The sequence below is a fragment of the Lathamus discolor genome, chromosome 6, assembly GCF_037157495.1.
Source record: "Lathamus discolor isolate bLatDis1 chromosome 6, bLatDis1.hap1, whole genome shotgun sequence".
Classification (NCBI taxonomy): Eukaryota; Metazoa; Chordata; class Aves; order Psittaciformes; family Psittacidae; genus Lathamus; species Lathamus discolor.
The window spans coordinates 55,515,135-55,536,141 of record NC_088889.1 but is presented as its reverse complement, the minus strand read 5'-3'; the positions used below and the strand labels follow the sequence as shown (position 1 = coordinate 55,536,141).

Genomic DNA, 21,007 nt, shown 5'->3' with positions numbered 1-21,007 from the left:
CATGTACTTTGGAAGTCATGATTGAGATGATAAATTCAACGTTTTTTTATGATACAGTTGCAAGCAGTGTGAAAAAGGTATCAGGCCCATTATAGCCATTTCATAAATGGAAAAAGTAACCTTGCTCAGAAGCCTACCTCTGGCTTATTTTGTACTTAACTGTAGAAGTCAAATCTTCTCACTTGCAAAGTAGTGTTCATTTCACTTAGCCACTTTCCACTGATAAAACCTAAAAACCCAGAATTGTTTGTGGAAAGGAGGAAGCCACAGAAAGAAAGTTCTGTGGTGCTTTGAATTGGTGATATCTGCTTGCTGCTGCTGCAGAAAGCTGTGCCTTTGGTAAAAGCATTAGAGAAATTAAACACCTTTGACATCAGATGGAAGGTAAGGAGTAAAATCTGAGAGCTAAAGTATCCCGGTGGAAGTCACCTCCCATAGCAGCATACTAAAATGTAAGGCCAAATGTGTTTTGTAGTCAGTGCATAGAAAATGTGGATTACATCATCTCTTTATGCTGTCAATGATCACTGAGGAAAAGCCATATACAGTGATGACATAGGGACGTCTGTGCTTGAAAAGGGAAAGACTTATTGATGAAGTGTGGTCCCCAAAACTAAGAGAACTCACTGTACATATAAATCATAAGTGATGTCTGTTTTAAAGTGATTTAAGGTGTGTATGCTTGTGCAGACTGTGCAGGCATATTGTAAGGCCCCGCAAATAGTTACAGAGTCTAAAGCTTAAAAACAGTCAATTAAAAAAAAAAAATCTTCGGTTTGTATGGATTTCATTAGAAAATAACTATTTCTGTAAACATAGTTATCTATTCCATTCGTTGCGAAGGGACACATCATTCTTGTACCACAGTGACCTCTGGTGGTGCGTGCCCAGTAAGGAAGAACCATGAAGCCGCATCTGGATTTTGGGGTCATTAAATGTTGACTTGATGTACAATGATTTTTAAAAGTCCGAGTTCCTGTATTTACAGGGCTGTAATACATTTTCTGTGGAGCATTATGGCCATTTTTAGTAGTGAGGAGCTGGATAAAATCAGCCTCCTCTCCCAATTAATCTTTGAAGTCTAAACTGGAACCTTCTTTATTTTTGAGCCGACAGACCCATTGTGAACTGGACTTTTTCTCATTACCATAATTCCAGATGATATTGCTGTATAATTTAGATATCATTAAATGATGACTATAAGATATTTTGGTCTTCCACACAACCACACTGTTGCATTTGTAGTCATTCTCTGTTTGCCGTATTTATGCAGCTTTAATCACAGTTTTAACCAATGAAAAATCGTGTGAAGTTTTCAACAGCAAATGCTAAATCAAAATGAGATGCTTCTTTTTATCTGTTTCTGCATGTAATCATAACATGCCAATGAATTTACATTAGTAAAGAATGTAAAATTTAACTGTGTTCTTTGACTTAAAAATATCACAGAAGAGATTAATTGATGTGGATATCTATTAAACATAGTAAATAATTGATCCCATTCTTTGTTATTTCATGGTTAAAATTGCTAAATTTGCTTTTACATATATATTTTTGTAATTAACAAATCTTTCCCCTTTACTAAGTACTGCATTTTCTTTAGCCACTGCAAAGTATTCAGAATTATTCAGAACACTGCGTTATTAACCCATGTAGTCTAACTTACAGATGTTTTTGAAGTTTAAATTACTTTACATCAACACTGTTGCATGATTTGATGTCTCTACTGCCAAAATGCAAACTGAAGTCTAATGAAAATGTTACTACAAGAAGAAGAGTAAAAGCGCATGCAAGTACCATTTGTTTTAATTTGTCATGTAGAAGGTAACTGGTCTGCATCAATGTTTTAGGCTGATAGATCCAAGTGAATTGGCAAGCACAAGAAACTGACAAGAATACAGTAGTGTCTTCTCTTAGGTATTGCTTCATGAGATTACAATTTCAGAATTAGTGATTTGTTTATTTCCTTCCTAGCCTTCCCCTGCTCTGAAAACTTCTCCTATCGGGCATGTATAGCTGCCTGTGAAGTTCCAGATAGTTGTCAGAATAACAAGGTTGTTTCTCTGGACTCAGACTCCTGCTCAATGTTGACAGAAGGCTGCATCTGTGCTGGAGGGACCATCCTTCACCGAGCTCACACTGCTGTCTGTATTCCTGAAGAAAAATGTGGTATATTTGCATGTGATTTTCTTCTTTATTATCTGCAAGTTGGTGGTCAGATACTTGATTACTAATAAGTTGAGTTCTGGCCTGATGTTGTATGGGTTCTGCATATGTCATTCAGTTGAGGACTTTAGGTAGTCAGTAAACTTAAACTGTACATGTGAACAACCAAGAAATGTCCTTACAACAGAATTTTGCTCACCTTCTCTCAGCTAGAGGATGCTTTTTAAAATCAAAGTTTTTGTTTATGTTTATGCATTCCTAGCGTTCTACTTATGTTAGTTTGACCTCCTTTTCTCTTTGCCCTTTGCCAAGGGTCCAACCTGTCAAAAGTAAATGGCATTCAAAAGGCATGTGGCAAGAGTTAATTACACATTTTGAATAATACATGTATATGCCCTCTGTTCTTCTTGCCAGCACTGATACTTATTTTCATTACAATTCTGCCTGAACATATCAAATTATGGACCAATTGGACTAATACTTAACACTAACTACACAAACTTTAAAGATGCAGTTTATTATAAATCAGATTGCATAAAGCCCCGTAAATTAATAATAGTTTTGATGTGTGTGAAATGAAAAAGTAACTTATTTTCAGATCACTGATTTAAAAACAAAGGACTGGATAGGGATTTTAAGTGACTAGCCTTGCAGGGGTGACACAGAACAAAGTGGAGGCCTTCATCCTCTGGGGGATATTGAGTGTCTTGCTTTCTCAAACAAACCTAGTCTCAGATTGTCTCCTCTTTCACTTTTTTGTGGGATGATCGGGATAGGTGATGCCTTTAACGCTCTGGGGTTTTTATACTTCATAGATCCACACACACTGTGGAAGAAAATGGTGGTCAAAATTTAAAGTAAAAAGGAATTACTTCCATTTTCTGTTGTCTTGATCTAGCTTGTACAGATAGCTCAGGAGCACCTCATGCTGTAGGTGAGATCTGGAAAACTTCTTTGAGTGGATGCTGTATGCAAAAATGTGTTGACAGTGAGACCATTGTTCCAGTGGAGTACGACTGTTCAGATACCCACAATTTACACTGTCAGCGATTTGCAGAAGTGGCCTTGCTTGTTCCTAGTGATGAGACATGTTGTCCTCAGCAGATCTGTAGTAAGTATGCCTCAATAATTATGAATGCTGCCTGATGGAATTTGGAGATATCCTTTTTCTGAAGTTTGTTTTCTTGTTACACATCCTACTTTTGAAGTGAATGAAAAGCTTGGATTTGAATTTACAGATTATGTAGAAAACTGTAAAAACTTTGTATTATTTGGCTCAGTATCCTCAATAGCAAGGTTTTGGGAAAATGATAAAGGGAGGGGCAAGAGTTACAAAGACTGAAATAGCACTGTGTTTATTGGATATGAATTGTGTTTAAGCTGTACAGGCTACTGATTTATTTTTAATATCCAAATACAAATAAATGATACAACTAATTCCAAGAAAAAAAGGATCAGATGATTATTTATCTAACTTACAAAGTGAACAGTAAAAAAAAAGGATATAAAACCTTTTTTTTTTTTTTAATCCTTATTTAGATTAGAAAGTCCATCTTTATAAAAAAATTGCAAGCGGTTTTCATGTTTTGACCACCTGGGATGATGTCGCAGTGACTTTTCCATGGGATATTTTATATGTTATACTTTTATGTATTATTTTATTTTATTTTATATTCTCACAAGGACTCAGCTCTAGTTTAGCTTTGCCTCCATGGAGAGTGTTGCAAATGCCAGACACTTCTGAATACTGGCTCAGGGGGGTTTGCTGCCTTCTTGTGGTTTTCATATGCATGTTGTTACTTGGAGATTTGGGTTATCAAACTGCAAATACTGCTTGCCATTGCTCTACTTAACTTATAAAATCATAAGATAGTTTAGAAGGTTTCTTGTTTTTCTTTCGCTTTTCGTAACAGTTTGTAATCAAAGCCTCTGTGAACCCTTAATCCCTGAGTGTAATGGCTTGGAAAAACTGGTCACTTACTACAGTGAAGAATCCTGTTGTCCCAACTATGTTTGCGGTAGGTTTCTTTTTAAAAGATGAGAAAGTTCATCCTGTAAAAGATACTAAGTAAACTAAACAGCTCAGCTTCAAAGCAAAAAGGTAGCTAGTGTAGACTCGTTAATGTGGCCATTTATCAAATTCTCTTTCATCTAAAAGCTCAGAGTTGGTCTGTGCCTCTATTTGAGCAGATAGAATGATGAAGCAGATGAACGATGTGCTTATTGGTCAGGCAAGAATGTGTCTTTGCTCTCTTGCAATACAAGGTCAACGTTTTTTGAAAACATCTTTGTCGTATCTCTGCTCTGCACTGCCATTTGTTAAGGATATAGTATAGCAAAGGAGGAATGCCATTATATCCTATGCAGAAATACATCTCTTGAACCTTTTTTCAGAATGCGATCCAGCAAAATGTGAACCAGTGGAGCAGATGCCAAGCTGTCGAGACGATCAAACACTAATTGCTGCTCGGGTGGAGAGTACCTGCTGCATTTCCTATATATGTGGTACTGTATCCTTGCTGTTTGAGACTATAAGTGTTTTTACGTATGCAATACCTACTAGTATCTTGCTAATCAAGGCTCCTTATACTTCCTTTAGCTCTCCCAACGTAATAAGGCTTGAAAGTGGTTAAAAAAAAAGGACATTAATTTTATAAAGCATAAGAAATGGCAACAATCACCAAGAGTCACAAGACAGCTTTGTGCAGCTGAGTAGTTGGGTCTTGAGTAGTGATGGAGTCCATGGATGAGGTAGCTGAGGGCTTTTGAGAGACTGTCCATGTACAGTGCATGGACATTTTATCTGAGAAAAGGCTGAAGTTGTATATGCTCTTGCTTCCTGTATCCTGTTGTAACAGCTGTGGCCCACCTTACTCGATGGTAAATATCCTATATGAGACTATTATGCAAATTTGTTCAGTTCCTTTGTGGTTTGGCCTTTAATGACTGAATTCAATAATAAAATTGCCCTTTTAGCATCCGTGTAGGAGTTCTGATGTTACCATATGGGTTTTCTGATAATAATGTTATGATGAGTCCTATTGAATTTACTCTGGTTTTGCAGTTTTGCACATAGATATCTGTGAATCAAAGGCTGACTCATCTTGATTAGTTCTTCCATGTGCAAAACTTTGAGCATGAGCAGTAATAGAAAACTTGAGTTACACTTCTGCTATTTACAATAATCAAGGGGTTACTTTGATCATGTGACAGTGATGTGCTGTGTTTGGCTCTTCCTTGTCTGCACAGCATCCTTCTGTCTCTTTTTTGATATAATGAGTCTTTGCACTGTGCATATCAGAAAGTACCTATTGTGGTTTTCATATGTGTTCAAGTAGATTAACGCAGGAATCACAGAAGGTGCCTCTTACTGGGGATAAAAGATCCTATGATTTGGGCAGAAGTACATTTCTGAAAATGACAGTATGACTTGGTAGGAAAGAAAATCTAGCAAAATTTTTTGTAACAGAAAGGCAAAGAAAATCCTGTTTGTTGTGATCCATCTCACAAATAGTATATTCATTCTTTATAGTAGGAAACAAAGAAAAGGCAAGCTGTACTAAAACTAGCCTCTTGTTTAGAGCTATAAGGAATGAATGCAGAGCATCTCTGTTCTCTTTCATATATGTCTGTGATAAAATTATGAGCATGCTTCCTAGGAAGTGGTAAAATTTCTTCCTGTGTTTTTAAATATTTGTGTTTTCCAGCATGCGGGGCTTGCTCTGATCAAATACCCAGATGTCAAGAAGGAGAAGTTCTTATTGTGGATGGCAACACGACAGAACGGTGTTGCCCTACATACCACTGTAGTAAGTTTGACTTAATTTTGATATTTTAAGTAATAGAGAGCATGTCAAATTTTGTAGTGTGGATGTTCAGTGCCAAAAATGGTGGCTCAGAGAGATAGTTCTACTTGTGCATATAAGCATGCTATCATCTGTAGTCTTGAAAGATTTTAAAGGTAATATCTTTACTTTTAAAACTTCGTGTGCCTAAAGCATTATCTCAATATCTGTATCATAAAGAAAAATGAATACTTTCAGGCCACAAATTATGGAGATTTATAATTGTTTTAAGTATTGCCTAGAGTGGTTGTACTCCATGCTACTATTATGACTAACATTTATATTTGGATTATTGTCTTTTCAAGTAAGATATTTTCTAAAAGTATTTATTATGAATAAGTAATTTTCTATCTCTTCATTCATATTTCCATTCATCAAAATATGACAAATTTGTGTTTATTGATGTCCTGGACTTTCTTTTCTTTAATTTTAGTTTGTGAAATACATCGTTGTCCTGAATTCAAATGTATGCTAGGCATGTCTTTGGTGGAGGTATGGAGCCCAGAGAAATGCTGCCCATTTCGGACATGTGGTAAAGTGATTGATTTTCATCTTAGTTAATTAGACAATAAGACACTGACAAGAGCTTTGGACTCTTGGGTTTAAGTCTTGTTTCAGCCAACTATACCATTGTGATCTGTTCATGAACAAATGATATGGAAAAGTCATCTCATGGTACAGAACTTCTTAATCTGCCTGTCTTGTTTTTTTCTTGCTTCACATGGGTGATAGTATACTGTAGGATTTCCTGTTCCAGCTGGGTGAGTTATCATTTTGAAAATTTTGTAAGAGTTAATGTATTGGGGTTGCATGGCAAGATTTTGGTAGCAGAGAAGTTACAGGAGTGGCTTCTGTGAGAAGGTGCTGGAAGCTTTCCCCATGTCAGTTAGAGCCAATGGCAGACACTCAAAGATGGAGACACTGCTGGCCAAGGTTGAGCCCATCAGCGACAGTGTAGCACCTCTGGAATAATGTGTTTAAGAAGGGGGAAAAATGTCAGCATGACAGCAATTGCAGCCAAAAAGAGAAGTGAGGATACGTGGAAGAACTCTGGAGACACTCAGGTTGGTGCAGAAGGAGGTGAGGAGGCACTCCAGGCACTGGATCAGATATTCCCCTGCAGCCCTTGATGCAGACCATGGTGAGGCAGGCTGTGCCCTGCAGCCCACGGAGGTCCATAGTGGATCAGATATCCTCCTACAGACCATGGAGGACCCCACACCAGAGCAGGATGCCCGAAGGGAGGCTGTGACCCTGTGGGAAGCCCTGGACCCTGGCAGGACTTGTGACCCACACTGGAGCAGTCTGCTCCTGAAGGACTGCACCCCATGGAAATGACCCATACTGGAGCAGTTCATGAAGAACTGCAGCCTGTGGGAAGACTCACAGAGAAGTTCATGGAGAATTGCCTCCTAAAGAAGGGTCCCCACGCTGTAGCAGGGGAAGACTGAGGATTCCTCCCCTGAGGAGGAAGGAGCGGCAGAAGTAACATGAGGAACTGACCACAACCCCTATTCCCTTTCTCACTGTGGGGAGGAGGTAGAGAAAATCAGAAGTCTGAAAAGAAGGGAGGGGTGGGGTTTTACGATTTGGTTTTGTTTCTTATTAACCTACTCTAATTTGATTGGCAATAAACTTATTTCCCTAAGTCAAGTCAGTGACAGTAATTTGTGAGTGATCTCTCCCTGTCCTTACCTCAACCCACAAGCCTGTAGTTTTATTTTCTATCCCATCGCAGTTAGTTAATTATTTATGGCTAACCTCCCCACGCACCCCTCCCAAAAGCCAATAAAAAACAAAAAAATAAACAGACAAAAAAAAACCCCAACAAACAAACCAACAAAAAACCCTTAAGCTCACAGGTCATGAATTTGTCAATTTAGAAAGACTGTAATGTATCATACATCTCTGTGATGCCTTAAACACAATTCTCCATTGCTTTATATTGATTGTAACAAGTGTCGTCACTACGAGGAGACTAGCAGCTAGAATGATCATGGTTTTTTAATGTGTTCAGGTGGATTGCAGTTTATACAATGCTGTAAATTGTTGTAATAAGTAAAGGTGGTCATAGAAGCTGGTATTATTTTTCAGGCTGGAATAGAAATCAAGCATAATTCTGAATTCCCCAGATGGATATATTTCAAAAACCAGTAGAATTTCTTCAGTGATGACTTGTAAATCTGGATTTTTCTACTCTCTTTGATGCTCTGTTTTAAGCAAATAGCATATAACTTTCTAAACTGTTGTTTCTGTTGTTGTATTTTGTTTTAGAATGTGCATGTGAAACAATCCCCAAACCTCAGTGCAAACTGGTATGGAATTAATCTTTGTCAGTATTTTTACTTAATTTCTTAATAAATCTATTTCTCAGCATCTTAGTAATAGTTTTATCAGTAAAATATGAAATGCCATGTAATTCTCCTTTTTATTACTTTACAAGAAGATATATCTATTTTTAAGAAGCTAGTTAAGTTTAAGTATCTTGCAGAATAAAATGGCAGTATAGCATTGATATTTCTGGAGGTTTTTATAACTACATCCTGCCCTGAAGTATTTGTAGGATGCAACTGCTTTCGTGCACCAGAGGATGAAATTTTGTTTTCAAAGGGTCAGAAGTAAATGCTTTTAAATTATCAGTGTTTTGTTAATATTATTTGTTATAGGGAGTATGTTAATATACATCATGTGCTCAGACCACTGACAAAGCAGAAACTATGTTACATTGTTACTTGTTCTGCATTGCAAAAGTGCTTATTATCACTGCTGGGTTAGGTTCTTGGTCAGTACTGGGTATACTTTTTGCTTGTTATTATTTTATGGAGAAAATAATATTTAAATGAGAGTAATAAAAATTATGATTTGGAGTCCTAGGAAGGAATTGGAAATAGTATTTATTTTTATAGAGGAAAATCAAAATGTTTTGTAAGCAAAGTTGTTGTTAGTACTTTCATTTCATAGATGGACATAAGGAATCAGGACTTGCAGAATATTAGGAGAAAAATTTTAATATGCAGACATATAAATAATAAAAGGCAAAATATAAGAATACATCTGTGCTATTTTAATACTATTTCCATCCATTAAGTTATTACATGAAAGAATACATTTCAGGGATATTTCTGTACAAAAGCAAAAAAAAAAAAAAAAAAAAAAAGAATTCCCATTTGGCTGTCATTGCCAAATTAAGTGACCCTGTGGCTGATGAAAACGGATTCAAAATAGGTTTCTAGGGGCAAGAGATAGTGCTATTCAAATCCTGACCCAAAGGTGTTTTAAAGAAAATGATCATACAGATAAGAAAACACTGTTGTTTCACTCTTTTTTTATTTTTTCTTCTTTTCTGCACTTAGGGGCAGAAGCTTCAGAGAGATGATCAGTTTCAGAACAGTACAGAAAATATCTGTAACTGTGTTAAGTACAAATGCGGTAAGTCAGAAAATAATTTAATTCAAAGAAATACCCTTTCAAGTACTAAGGTATATTAGGAATTATAAATCAGATGTTCACTTTGAGCTTGTACAGAGGAGGAAAGTGTTGACTGACACAATTCAGAAATAGTGTAGGAAAAGGCAAGAAAATAGGACCCCCCGCTAAATACTTAGTTGTATTATGGCCTGTTCTTGTATTCTATCAGCTTCTGCAGCAGGAGGTCTGGGGAGGGAAATAGCAGCATTTTGGGCAAATTGAGTGGTGTGGACTGAACAGCCTTCATTTTGCTCAGCTGAAGTAAGGACTCCAGCAAGAAACTAAAACATACACTCAATATCCACAAAAAAATAAGTCCCACTAACCCATTATGGGAATTCTCAGGAGCTGGTGGTATGGTTATGTGCTTTACAAGATCAAGAATAGTATTCAGCACCATGCAAATTCATCTTAAAGTATGCCCAATAAGATCTGTGAAAGCTCAGGAAAAAATATTTCCAGTGGTGAACCCAGTTGGGCAAAGAGTTGCGATTGTCATTGTCTAGATTTCTATGGCAAAGATGTGTTCTTCTGAGCTAATTATCCTCTGTGCCCTCAGTAATCATTGGGGAGAAGTAGATATTTCTTAGGTACATTTCTTATCATAAGTAGACTTACTTACAAAACAAATCAATTGAAGAAGCCTGCACCGTCACTATGGTGGTTCAGCTAATACAATATTACATATTTATTTAGATTGCATGCATGGATACGTTTGAAGTAATTTGGCAATTGTAGTGAAGCAGTAGACTGCTATTAAACATTTATATATGCAAACCTGACCCATAATTATTAAAGAGGTAGGGTAGCTTTTTGCATTCCTGTTTTACTGTTTAAAACATTTTTTAACAGTTTTGATACCAAGTTGATTGTCCTGAGCATGCTGTTTATTTTTGTGTTTTTTTGTAGTGAGAGACAAAGTTTGCCTGAGTAATGAGAGAGGTGTGCTGCTTCCTGGACAGACACTCGTGGAGCATGGCACAGATGGCATTTGCCATATTTATCATTGTACTGATGTGATTGATCCCTCTACCAAATACTACCGAATAAACCAGTCTTTGATAGATTGTGCTGTCAAATGCAAAGCTGTAAGAAATTCAGAATTGTAGATATGTATATTGTGATGGGTGGTCTTAATTAAATTTCGTTTGTGTTTGTTGAGTAGCTACAGTCATAGGAACAAGATGGAAAGCGTAATCGTGTGATCTACCTCTATGCTACTGCATTTCTGATGGAAGTTTATAAAAGTCTTACTCCCTTCATTTTTTTCCCCAATGTAAATCTTATAGAAACTAAAGTACACAGTACACTGCCCCATTGCATCCCTATATTTCTTCAGCTGTATTCACAAACTGGTACAAACTAATGGCAGACATTAGAACAATTGGAACTGGGAAGAGAATAATTATAAATAAAACAAGAATTCTAAATGTGGTGAAAACAGCTTATAGAATAAGCAAATGATAGGTTGTCTTTTTACAAAGTATGATTGCCACGGGAATATATTATATAGATGACTGTTTAGTTATGTGCTTACTTGATTTCTAATGTGTAGAAAGTAAAAATTTCAGTGATTCTTGAAGTAAGCTGTCAGTCTTACATTTGAAAATGGTAGAAAGGCCAGTTCATTTTCTCAGAGTTGGAACTTCTCCCTATTTACTTCAATTAACATCAAAGGTATTTTATAAAGGCTTCATGAATGTACAGTGTGTACAAATGTAAACTATGTGATTTTGAAAGCTATTTAAACAACATCCCTAAAATCAGACTAAAAAAAAAAAGTACATTTGCCCATTGCAGTAATAAATGTTAAGCTGCAAGACAGTTTCATACAAGGAATAATCTATTTGATTTTGGCAGAACCAAGTCTATCAGCCTCCAAAAGATTTATCAACTTGCTGTGGTAGCTGTAAGAACTTGTCTTGTCTCCACACTTTCAGTAATGGCACAGTTTCCAATTTTAAGGTAAGTCTATACATCTTACTCCCTCAAAATATTTAGAAGCAAGTAAAAAGTATGTGATACTGTACACACGTTGCCATATAAAATGTGCAAAGAAGAGATTTGTTAGGCGAAATACTCATAGCAGCCTTCCAGTACCTGAAGGGGGCCTATACGGACGATGGGAAGGGTCTCTTCATCAGGGACTGTAGTGACAGGACAAGGGGTAAGGGGTTAAAACTTAAACAGGGGAAGTTTAGATTGGATATAAGGAGGAAGTTCTTTCCTGTTAGGGTGGTGAGGCACTGGAATGGGTTGCCCAGGGGGGTTGTAAGTGCTCCATCCCTAGCAGTATTCAAGGCCAGGTTGGATGAAGCCTTGTGTGGGATGGTTTAGTGTGAGGTGTCCCTGCCTATGGCAGGGGGGTTGGAACTAGATGATCTTGAGGTCCTTTCCAACCCTAACCATTCTATTCTATTCTATTCTATTCTATGAATAGTTTTGTGTGTTCACAATATTAATTTCTTGGAGAGCCAATCATATACTTGTCTATGAAGATTAAGGGATTTGATGTAGCAGAGACTTATTATCAACTTGATTATTTTAGAATCTGTTGAACATTTTGTATTTAATGGACTTTGAAGTTGAGTGCTTCAACAGAACTTTAACATGAATCTAAATTGTGTATTGTCATAATATTACTTTTGATTCAGACAAGATCACATTCAGTGATACTGTATTATAAATACTCATGATACTTTTTTTTTGCTAAGTTGCTGAGCAAAGTTTCTGTTTTACAATTTTTCAACAGCCTGGTACTGTTTGGATTTCAAACTGCATCAGATACGAATGCATTAACACAGCAATAGGGCCAGTTCTGGTTTCCTCTGCAGTTGGCTGCCCACCCTTCAATGAAACTGAATGTGTGAAGGTCAGTGTTTGATACATTATTTGCATGATTTATGTTTGCATGAAAAGATTAACACTGACAAAAGATGTTTTTACATGTTGCTTTCTGTAACTCTACATTTACATGTGAATGGAAGGATACTTTTCTTAATGAATGACAGTGCACAAGCACAGTCCTAAAGAAACTATCTGGGTGTAGTTCTTCCTTGCAGATAACAATGTATTGGTTCTTCAGAAAGTCTCAGTTATGTAGCAGCTGAAAAGCTTTTTGATGTGGATGTCAAAAATTGAACTCTTTCTCAATGTACCCTTGAGAGAGCTTCTGAAAAAGCTTTTCTTCTCAGTGCTCTGGGGAGTGCTTCATGCTACAGCATTGAAGGCAGAGATGGATCTCCCCTACGGGGAGTGGATGACTTCTCATTTAGATGAGATTTCTTCCTGCTTTGAATTCAGAATCAGGGGAGTTGTGTTTTTTTTTTTTTTGTTTTTTTTTTTTGTGATTGTCAATATGGCCTCTACAAGAAGTCAGGGGTTCACTCTAATGATGGAGTTGGACTTAGCACAGTCATTCACTCTCCAAATGTGGGAGCTATTTTGGTAGCTGGTGACGTATAATGGCACCCAGTAAAAGCCACTTAATACTCACTTGTGCTAAAACAGTCAAGTTAGATCATTTACAGCCAAACCTTCATCCATTCACCTGAGTGGAGCATTTGTCTGAATAAAGTTGCAGAGCTTTATCTGGAAGATATTTCTATAGTTTCAGATATACAGGCATGAATGTTAGAAAACAATGAAGATTTTCCTCTTTATTTCTTTCTTGGTCAGGTTGGAGGCTATGTTGTGCCATTCTTAGAAGGATGCTGCAGAACGTGTAAGTGATTAATGACAATTCCTGCCTCACAAGTCTGTCTTATTTGTTGTTACCTTGGAAACCAGGTTAATTCTTTCCTGCATGAAAGCTTGATTCACTAATCCCAAAGGCCATTCTTTTCTTAGTTTTACTCATGTAAATACCAGTGAAACTAGTGGAGTTAAATCAGAAGAAAGTAGTTTAACACGAAAGGGTTTGCTCCACTGAAAATGACTGTGGCTGGCCAAGTCACTAAAATTGCTACCTTGAGTATTCTGTAGTTCTTACATGAAACTCCTATATACTAGTTACTGCATTTAGTGTAATAAAATATACTGTGTTTTGAAAGGCACCTTAAAACATGCTTTATCTACATTCATATCTTTAGTAAAAGATTGATCTATGCAGTTTCCAAGTTGATACTGTAAATAATGGAATGTAATAGTCTTAGAGTCCATTAGTATACATAGTTCAGACGCTTTCAGGCAATATCTTTTAAAAGAATTTATAGTAAAAAAGTCTCCCTTAATTGATTACCAAGATACATATTAACATCTATGAAAGCTAATGAAGGTTCTCTGGAAAAAAATAAAATAAAAAATTCCTTACAGAGTAGGTTCCAAATATGCTAATCCTTAATATAAACAAGAGATAAGTATATTTTTTCTTAACATATTGGTACATAGCTGAAACATTTTGGCTGATTTCATGAAGCACTTAGCCTGGGGTAGATACCTAACCTGAAGAAATTAAGCTCAAATGTTTGAAGTTGACAATGTTATAAATAATTATAAAGGAGATCTTATACTGGACAGTGTAATGTACTATCTTTTAAAAGGTGCAAATATCTCACTTTGTTTGCACAAGAGGCTGGACTAGTAACCTAAAAACTAAAGACAGTAGGAGATAAATTGTGGGAGAGAATTGAAAAAAGTGCAGGTATCTCCTGCTGGGCACGATGGAACTTGACGTGACTACCAGTTACAGTACCATGTGCACAGTTACTGCAATGGAATATATGTCACCAAGTGGGAGGTATTTTTTGGTGTTAATCACTATGTATTACATTTTGTTGTACAAAGTTTTTTGAAACTGTGGAAGATTTACCTGCTTTTTTCCTGCTCCTCATCACTGTGAGGGAATGGTAATATCTCTTCATGTGTTTTCACTCTGATGGACCTGTGTTTCAAGCACTTGTCCTAGTTCTCTAGCCAATTCTCCATAGGCTCTTTGATACTAGTTTTTGATTATCTGACATTACCCTTCAATGCCTTAGCAGCCATGTAGCATGGCTTCTGATCAGTTTATTAAGACCATTAAAAATACATTAAGCTACTTTTCGGCAAGGTAGAAGATCTTGCTACTATACGTACATACGTATACGTCATAATCACACTTTTAAATAATGAAATAGAAGTTATTAATCTGAAGCATGCATCACAAAGTAAAATTAAACCCTTGAAAAATCCAGTGACTTCAGAGATGCTCAGAGAAAATGATACTATTTCTTTCTTGCAGCCCTAAAAGACAATGCAAATTCAGGTATCAGATTGTTTTAGTTATACTAATGTAGATCAGATTCTTCCTGGTTTTGACATTAGACTTAGCAATGCAAATAGTATCTGGAAATGGTCCTGAGCTGCTGCCACAGTGATCCCTGCTTGAGCAGGGATGTAGGACCACGTGACCACCAGAGGTCCTGACAACGTCAGCCATTCTGTGATCCTGTGAAAAGCTTGAATTTTTTTCTCAAATATGCTAAAATCTAGTAACTCCAAAATGTTTCATACTGATAGGGAATCCTCTGTAACATGTACTCTGTTCAATATGTAATATTCTTACCAGGTTCTTCAGTGTCAATGCTCCTCCCATTCCCTGTTAGTCCAGTCACACCTACAGCCTATGCTAGCTGTTACACAGGTACATTTTCCTGGAAATAAGTAGGACCAACCCAAACAGCATCATTGTTGATTTCCAACAATGTACTCCCTGATAGGAATGTCAGGCTTCACATTACCCAATTATGCCAAAAGCTACAGTGTAGTATAACTGCTCATGGTCCAGAGTGGCTCAGATTTTGGTTTTATTTTGTTTTTCATTTTGCACTGTGTGGGCAGTGCATTGTTGTTAGCCAACAATGTACTGTTGTAGTAAGTACTCGTGTAGTCTTTAGCTTGCTGCATGTATAAAATTGCCATATTTAAAAATGTTTTACAGTGCTGTAAAACATTGAGACTGATGGCTTTGCTTGTTAAGCTTATTCTGTAAGCAACATTTTCACTGATGATGTATTGTAGTTTTGCTTCCAGTGGCATATACAGTAGAGCAGCTCATTTCTTTCCCATTCATAGTTAGGACAGTATACTGAAAATAATTACCCTGTCTTTACTCCATAAGAGCTGGAGATTATCTTTGTTCTTCCTAATAGAGTATGTTAACTTTTTGAATTGTAACATGGAATGAGTGCAATTGTTTTGGCATTTGTGAAAACATCCCCCTATATTTCTGTAAGAAGAATAACGATAATTTTGTACATCACTGGTATGTCCCTCATTAAATTACACTTATGACTCCAGGAGTACTACACTGAAATCTATACTACTCTTGCATATTGACATCACTTTGGATGACAGCAGTGTTACATGTCAACCCAAAAACCAAGCAAGGATTTTCAATTGTACAGTCTGTGAAAAGAATCTCATTATATTACAACATGTATAAGATGCTCACATATTTTGTAAGGTTATTGATGGAAAAGTATATTATGTTGTAGAGCTCATTAAAAGCCACTGGACACTAAAGTACATGCATGGAAATACATTCTAATCTATTTCTTTGAGAGATGATGTACTTCCACTTGGGCCTGGATGAAGTCATAGCTGTAGCTGCACTGAAATCTCCATCCTACACACTATGTATGATGTAAAAGAAGAAAGGATATGAATAGGACTGTGAGAAACATGAAATAATCATAAGGTTTGTATTTTCAAAAACAATTTTTCCCCCTCCTTCCTCAGTTTTTTCCCTAAGCAAATTAAATTCAATGATAGTCGAGCAGTAGCCAGCCATTTCCGATTGTATTTGTTTATTTGCTTCCGAGAAGATTGACTGCTGTACTTTCATGCTCTAGAAACTCTACTATGTCTAGAAAAAGTAGCAGGCTCACATATTAAAAAAATAAAATAAAAAACCCCAAACCCCAAAACCCAACACAAAAGATGTTTCTCTTCGGGAAGCAGTATTACCTCGTTTGACAGTGGTTAGAGCAGGGAACTGGGCTTTGCACATCAAGATGTAATAAACCTCTGCCACAGTTCAGTATTGGGTATTGGTCAAACTAATGAGCCTTTCATTGCCCTTGCTCTTCTGGAGCTAACAATATTCACCTTTTGTCAACAACTTCAAGGTTTTTGGCTGCAAGAAAATGCAGCTTTCCAAGTGGAGAGTCATGTAGGACTGCATCATAGTGTGCAAAATCTGCTGTTGAACCCCGCGGAAGCTGTTATAATGAAATGGTCTATTCATTTCTCTTACAGATCTGCAATGTGATGTGGCTTCTTCAGCACAGAGAGGACCATCCTAAGAAGATACTGTGCTTTCTGCTTTCTAACAACTGAACTCTACACGAAACTTCTTTGCTTTTCTTCAAATGATCATTCACTTCTGAAGTTTAACTCCTCATTTCATTTACTGATTTCTTCTTATCTCACCCATTTGCTTTGTACATAATTCTGTGAGAAAAATAGTGGAAATAATGCTAATAAAATGTAAATTAAAAATTTCATGTGATTACTGGTGCTCTTTTTCGTATTTAATAAATGCATACAGAAATGTAAAGTCATCTGAATCCCTATTCTTCATCAGGCTCTGCTGTTAAGTGTTCGATTTAACTTTGTTTATGCCACTGGAATGCAACTGCTGCCATTAAAGCTTGTTACAGTTATTTCATAGAAAATGCATTTTATGCTTTATTAACAAGCTGTCTCCCAGGGGTGGTTGATCAATTTTACAAAATTCTTTTAAAGACAGTGGACTTTCTCTTAAAAACCTTCTGAGTGAAGAATGAACCATTTATAATTGTTACTGAAGATATCAGAGATACTTTAATGAATTAAATAGAATAGCTTTAAAAGCAATGCAATGTATGTCACTTTGACAGAGTTTTGTATGTGCAGTGATGTATTGGGTATTTTCTTCTTTGTGTTTCTTGACACCATAAAATGTTCAGGACTGTTCTTGTCACTGAAATGCTTAGAATTTTGAGCTAATATTTTTCAACCAATACCCATTTTGCAGGTAAGGAAGATGGAAAATTCTGCAAAAAGGTGACTGTTAGGATGACTATCCGCAAGAATGACTGCAGGAGTAACACACCAGTAAGTAAATAACTGTCACAATTCCTTTTAATACAATAGAAAAAATATGAGAAATAAAAAGGAAAAAAAGGAACACAAATTCCACAAGGCTGTTGTCTGCATCTTTCTTTCAGCAAGACAGAGGTTTCTATGTTTCATAGAGCTTTTTTACTGTTACATTTCACTCTCAGCAATCATCTTCTCAAATAATAAGAACAAGGGGATGTGACTTCTGCTTTTGTATGCATTTAGGCATACAAAATAATGTAATTATTATATGCAAATTGAATATAACTTTCAGTGACATATTACAGATAAAAAGGCTGCAGATGTGCTTAATTTCCATCTGTTTAGGGAAAGTATTTAAATGCCAGCTTCATGAAGAAAACAATCATGGGTTCTGAAAGTGTGGGGTTTGTATTTTTTTAGACAGTAGCACGAGCATACTGTGAAATGTGCAGAAAGAATGAGGCACTGTCTGTGTATCTGCTGAAGTATTTACTGTAGGAGCACACCAACAATGTCCTGCTAGGCAGTAAGGCAGTGTGAGCAGCAGCAAGGGTACAGACAGGCATCTTATGCGAGATGTGTAAGAGCACCTTGAACAGCTGTAATAAAAGAGAACAGGGAAACAGCCAAAACCTCTAAAATTACTCTGGAAGTACATTTTGTAGAGTAAACCATTGAGCAGCCAGCAAATTTGGTTTCAGTGTCTCATTGAACAGAAATACAAATCCTGACTATTGAACTTGCAAAAATTACCAGTTTATATGACTGTTTCTGTTACAGTCTGTATTACAATTTTGGTATCATTAGTAACAATTTCCTTTGCCTTTTCAAAGGATTGATTTTTTATATTCCTCCTTACTGCTACCAGTGTAACAATACTGCATCAGTGTATCACTGAAATAAATACTGTAGGGAGTTTTGGACAGACTGTTCGGTGCTATATTCAAGCTAATGTTGTTATGAATACTTTAAAATCCAAAACTGAAGTTGTTTCTTTGTGTCTGTTAACAGCCAAAATCTGCTGTTACTGAAATTGATGGTAAAGTCATCATTCATCTCAATAAGATGAAAATTAAGATCTACCTGTGCACCATGCTTCCGAGTTTATTACTCAGATATTGTGGGATTTCCTAAGGGTTAAAAGAAATAAATCCAAATTTTTCACTGCTTTGCATTGGATATGGGTACCTCCTATCTTTGAACTTCCCTGAGAACTCCTAACTTTATTTCATAGCTGCTTCAATTTGCTGATTAGTATTCATGTTTGTTACCAGGTGAACATTGTTTCATGTGATGGAAAGTGCCCCTCTGCAAGCATTTACAACTACAACATCAACACATATGCAAGATTCTGCAAATGCTGCAGGGAGCTCGGACTACAAAGACGAACTGTGCAATTGTATTGCACAAGTAATTCAACCTGGGTCAGCTATTCAATCCAAGAGCCTACAGATTGTTCTTGCCAATGGTCTTAAAAAAACTTGAAAGAAAGCAAGCCCAGCTGTTCCCAGTATAAGAAAATATGAACAGTATATCTATTAAAAATATAATACCAAATCCACATAATTTCACCAATTTAATGCTAAAAGAGTAAAATTTTTTTTCAAGCCTTCTAAATTTCAGAAAATTTTTTTCATTGTTTGTATTGTGATTTGTCTTTGTGTTCATTCACCAGGACTGCTTAAGAGTTCTTGTGATACGTGCCAACTTAAAAGGTGATTTATGTTAGAGATACCACAAGAGCAAGAACACCCTCTATTTTGTTCTGGAAGGCTGGCCCACAGTTTATCAGGCACCCAATCCTATTTAAACTCACTGACCAACTCACATGGCAGCAGTTCCCTATTTTGAGTAAATTGCAATCGTGCAAATACATTCAGTGTCTATTAAGAAAAAATGCTTGGACAACATGAAGTGAATTTTCAGTTTAAATCATATTCCTCTTGCAAAGTAAATCATGTATAAGAAATTCAATTAAAGATTTCTTTTTTTTTTTTAAATCAGGGAAATATTGTCAATACTGATAACTGTACTTAATATTCCCTGGTAATAATTTCATTTTTTCTAGCATATTTTCTATTGCATTGAAAAGCATTATGGCAAATGTAGTTTATGAACAGATAGGTTATTGTTAGGCTATCTAGATTAGGCATTAGTATTTATCTTTCTGCTAAACAATATGACACAAACTGAAAATACACAGTTTTAACAAATGAAAACCATTTTACATTCCTTTATATATTCTATCTATAGATATATATATATATATCTACAGATAGAATGTTTAAATGAAAATATTGTGCTTATGAAATACACCATACTTAAACTGGTTTTGTAGGAGAATGAACTTTGTTTAACAGTAACTTTAAAGATGTGAAAATTCGTTAGGAAAAAGAAAACCTGAATTATGTGTCTGTCTAAAAGAAAAACAAAGTTGAAAATCTTGGTCAGCAATGTAGTACAATGTACCTTCTTATGGTAAGCATTTGGTATTGAAAATGTACAATTTTAAGGTTTGAAAGTTCAAAAGCAATTTTGCTTATGAACTTTAACAATTAACATTTTGTTGTAATGAACTTTTTTCTTCTTTAAGCTAATGTTGCTGTTTATTCTTTTCCAATGATTGCCACCAATATGTAGCAAAAATTCAGTAGCTTTTATTTTGTGGATTTAAACTGTAGATAGCACATACTGATATACCTGAGATCCTATAACAGAAAATAGATATCAACAAAACTTAAAAAGCTGCTTGTCTGCAGTTAATCCAAAGAAAAATGTGTTGTTCAAATCATTCATGTGAACATTTTTGATACTAATTTTGTATACTGTACATTTCATTCTTATAATATCTAATAAACAACAGGAAGTCTTATTTTGTTACAATTAATTTTGTTATCATTGTTAAAGCTGCTTACTATCATGTGGTTCAACACGTGGTGTTTAGTAATTTCTTTTTCAGCACTGCTCGTGGTTAATTTTAGGGCTTGCTGCTATCACGAGTACCGGTGATCTTACACTACAACAAAGAAGACTTGCATATGTGTTTTTGAAATTTGTATCTTTTTTTCTCATTTCTTCACAGTTCACTTTCATCCTCAGAAATGCAAAATTTAACTATGTCAATTTATTCAAAAGTTGGAAAACCATTGCTCATCAAAGCAAAACAACACATTTCTGACACCAAGTGTCAGATATGCTGTTTGCTCTGAAAAAAAATGGGGAAAGGGGTAAATTTCTGCACAGTACCTTTCCCCAGCTTTTCCCTAAACTGCCCCTCAGGACTGACTGCAGTGAGTAGACTGTGTTTTGAGCAAGTGTAGGCATCTTCTTACAATATAGTTGTTGTGTAGTGATGATCATCCTGCAGGACTTAGGGCCAGGTAAGCTGTTAAGATCTAACTGTAGTATGTGCAGTCCCTACCCATTTAGTTTCCTTTGCTCTTAAGCAAGGCGGTATTAGC

General features: G+C 36.1%; 1 protein-coding gene across 1 annotated transcript in view; it reads left to right on the top strand.

Moving 5' to 3' along the window:
• Positions 1–20,418, top strand: part of OTOG (otogelin) — a 97,008-nt gene extending 76,590 nt beyond the window's left edge. Inside the window, exons 42-55 of the mRNA XM_065685806.1 lie at positions 1,975–2,169; positions 3,065–3,277; positions 4,080–4,184; positions 4,561–4,671; positions 5,874–5,975; positions 6,445–6,543; positions 8,286–8,326; positions 9,365–9,440; positions 10,389–10,567; positions 11,340–11,444; positions 12,232–12,351; positions 13,158–13,203; positions 17,479–17,558; positions 18,821–20,418. Coding sequence (XP_065541878.1) covers positions 1,975–2,169; positions 3,065–3,277; positions 4,080–4,184; positions 4,561–4,671; positions 5,874–5,975; positions 6,445–6,543; positions 8,286–8,326; positions 9,365–9,440; positions 10,389–10,567; positions 11,340–11,444; positions 12,232–12,351; positions 13,158–13,203; positions 17,479–17,558; positions 18,821–19,021 — 1,673 coding nt within the window. The 3' untranslated portion in view covers positions 19,022–20,418. The remainder of the gene's footprint in view (positions 1–1,974; positions 2,170–3,064; positions 3,278–4,079; positions 4,185–4,560; positions 4,672–5,873; positions 5,976–6,444; positions 6,544–8,285; positions 8,327–9,364; positions 9,441–10,388; positions 10,568–11,339; positions 11,445–12,231; positions 12,352–13,157; positions 13,204–17,478; positions 17,559–18,820) is intronic.
• The last annotated feature ends 589 nt before the right edge of the window (positions 20,419–21,007 follow it).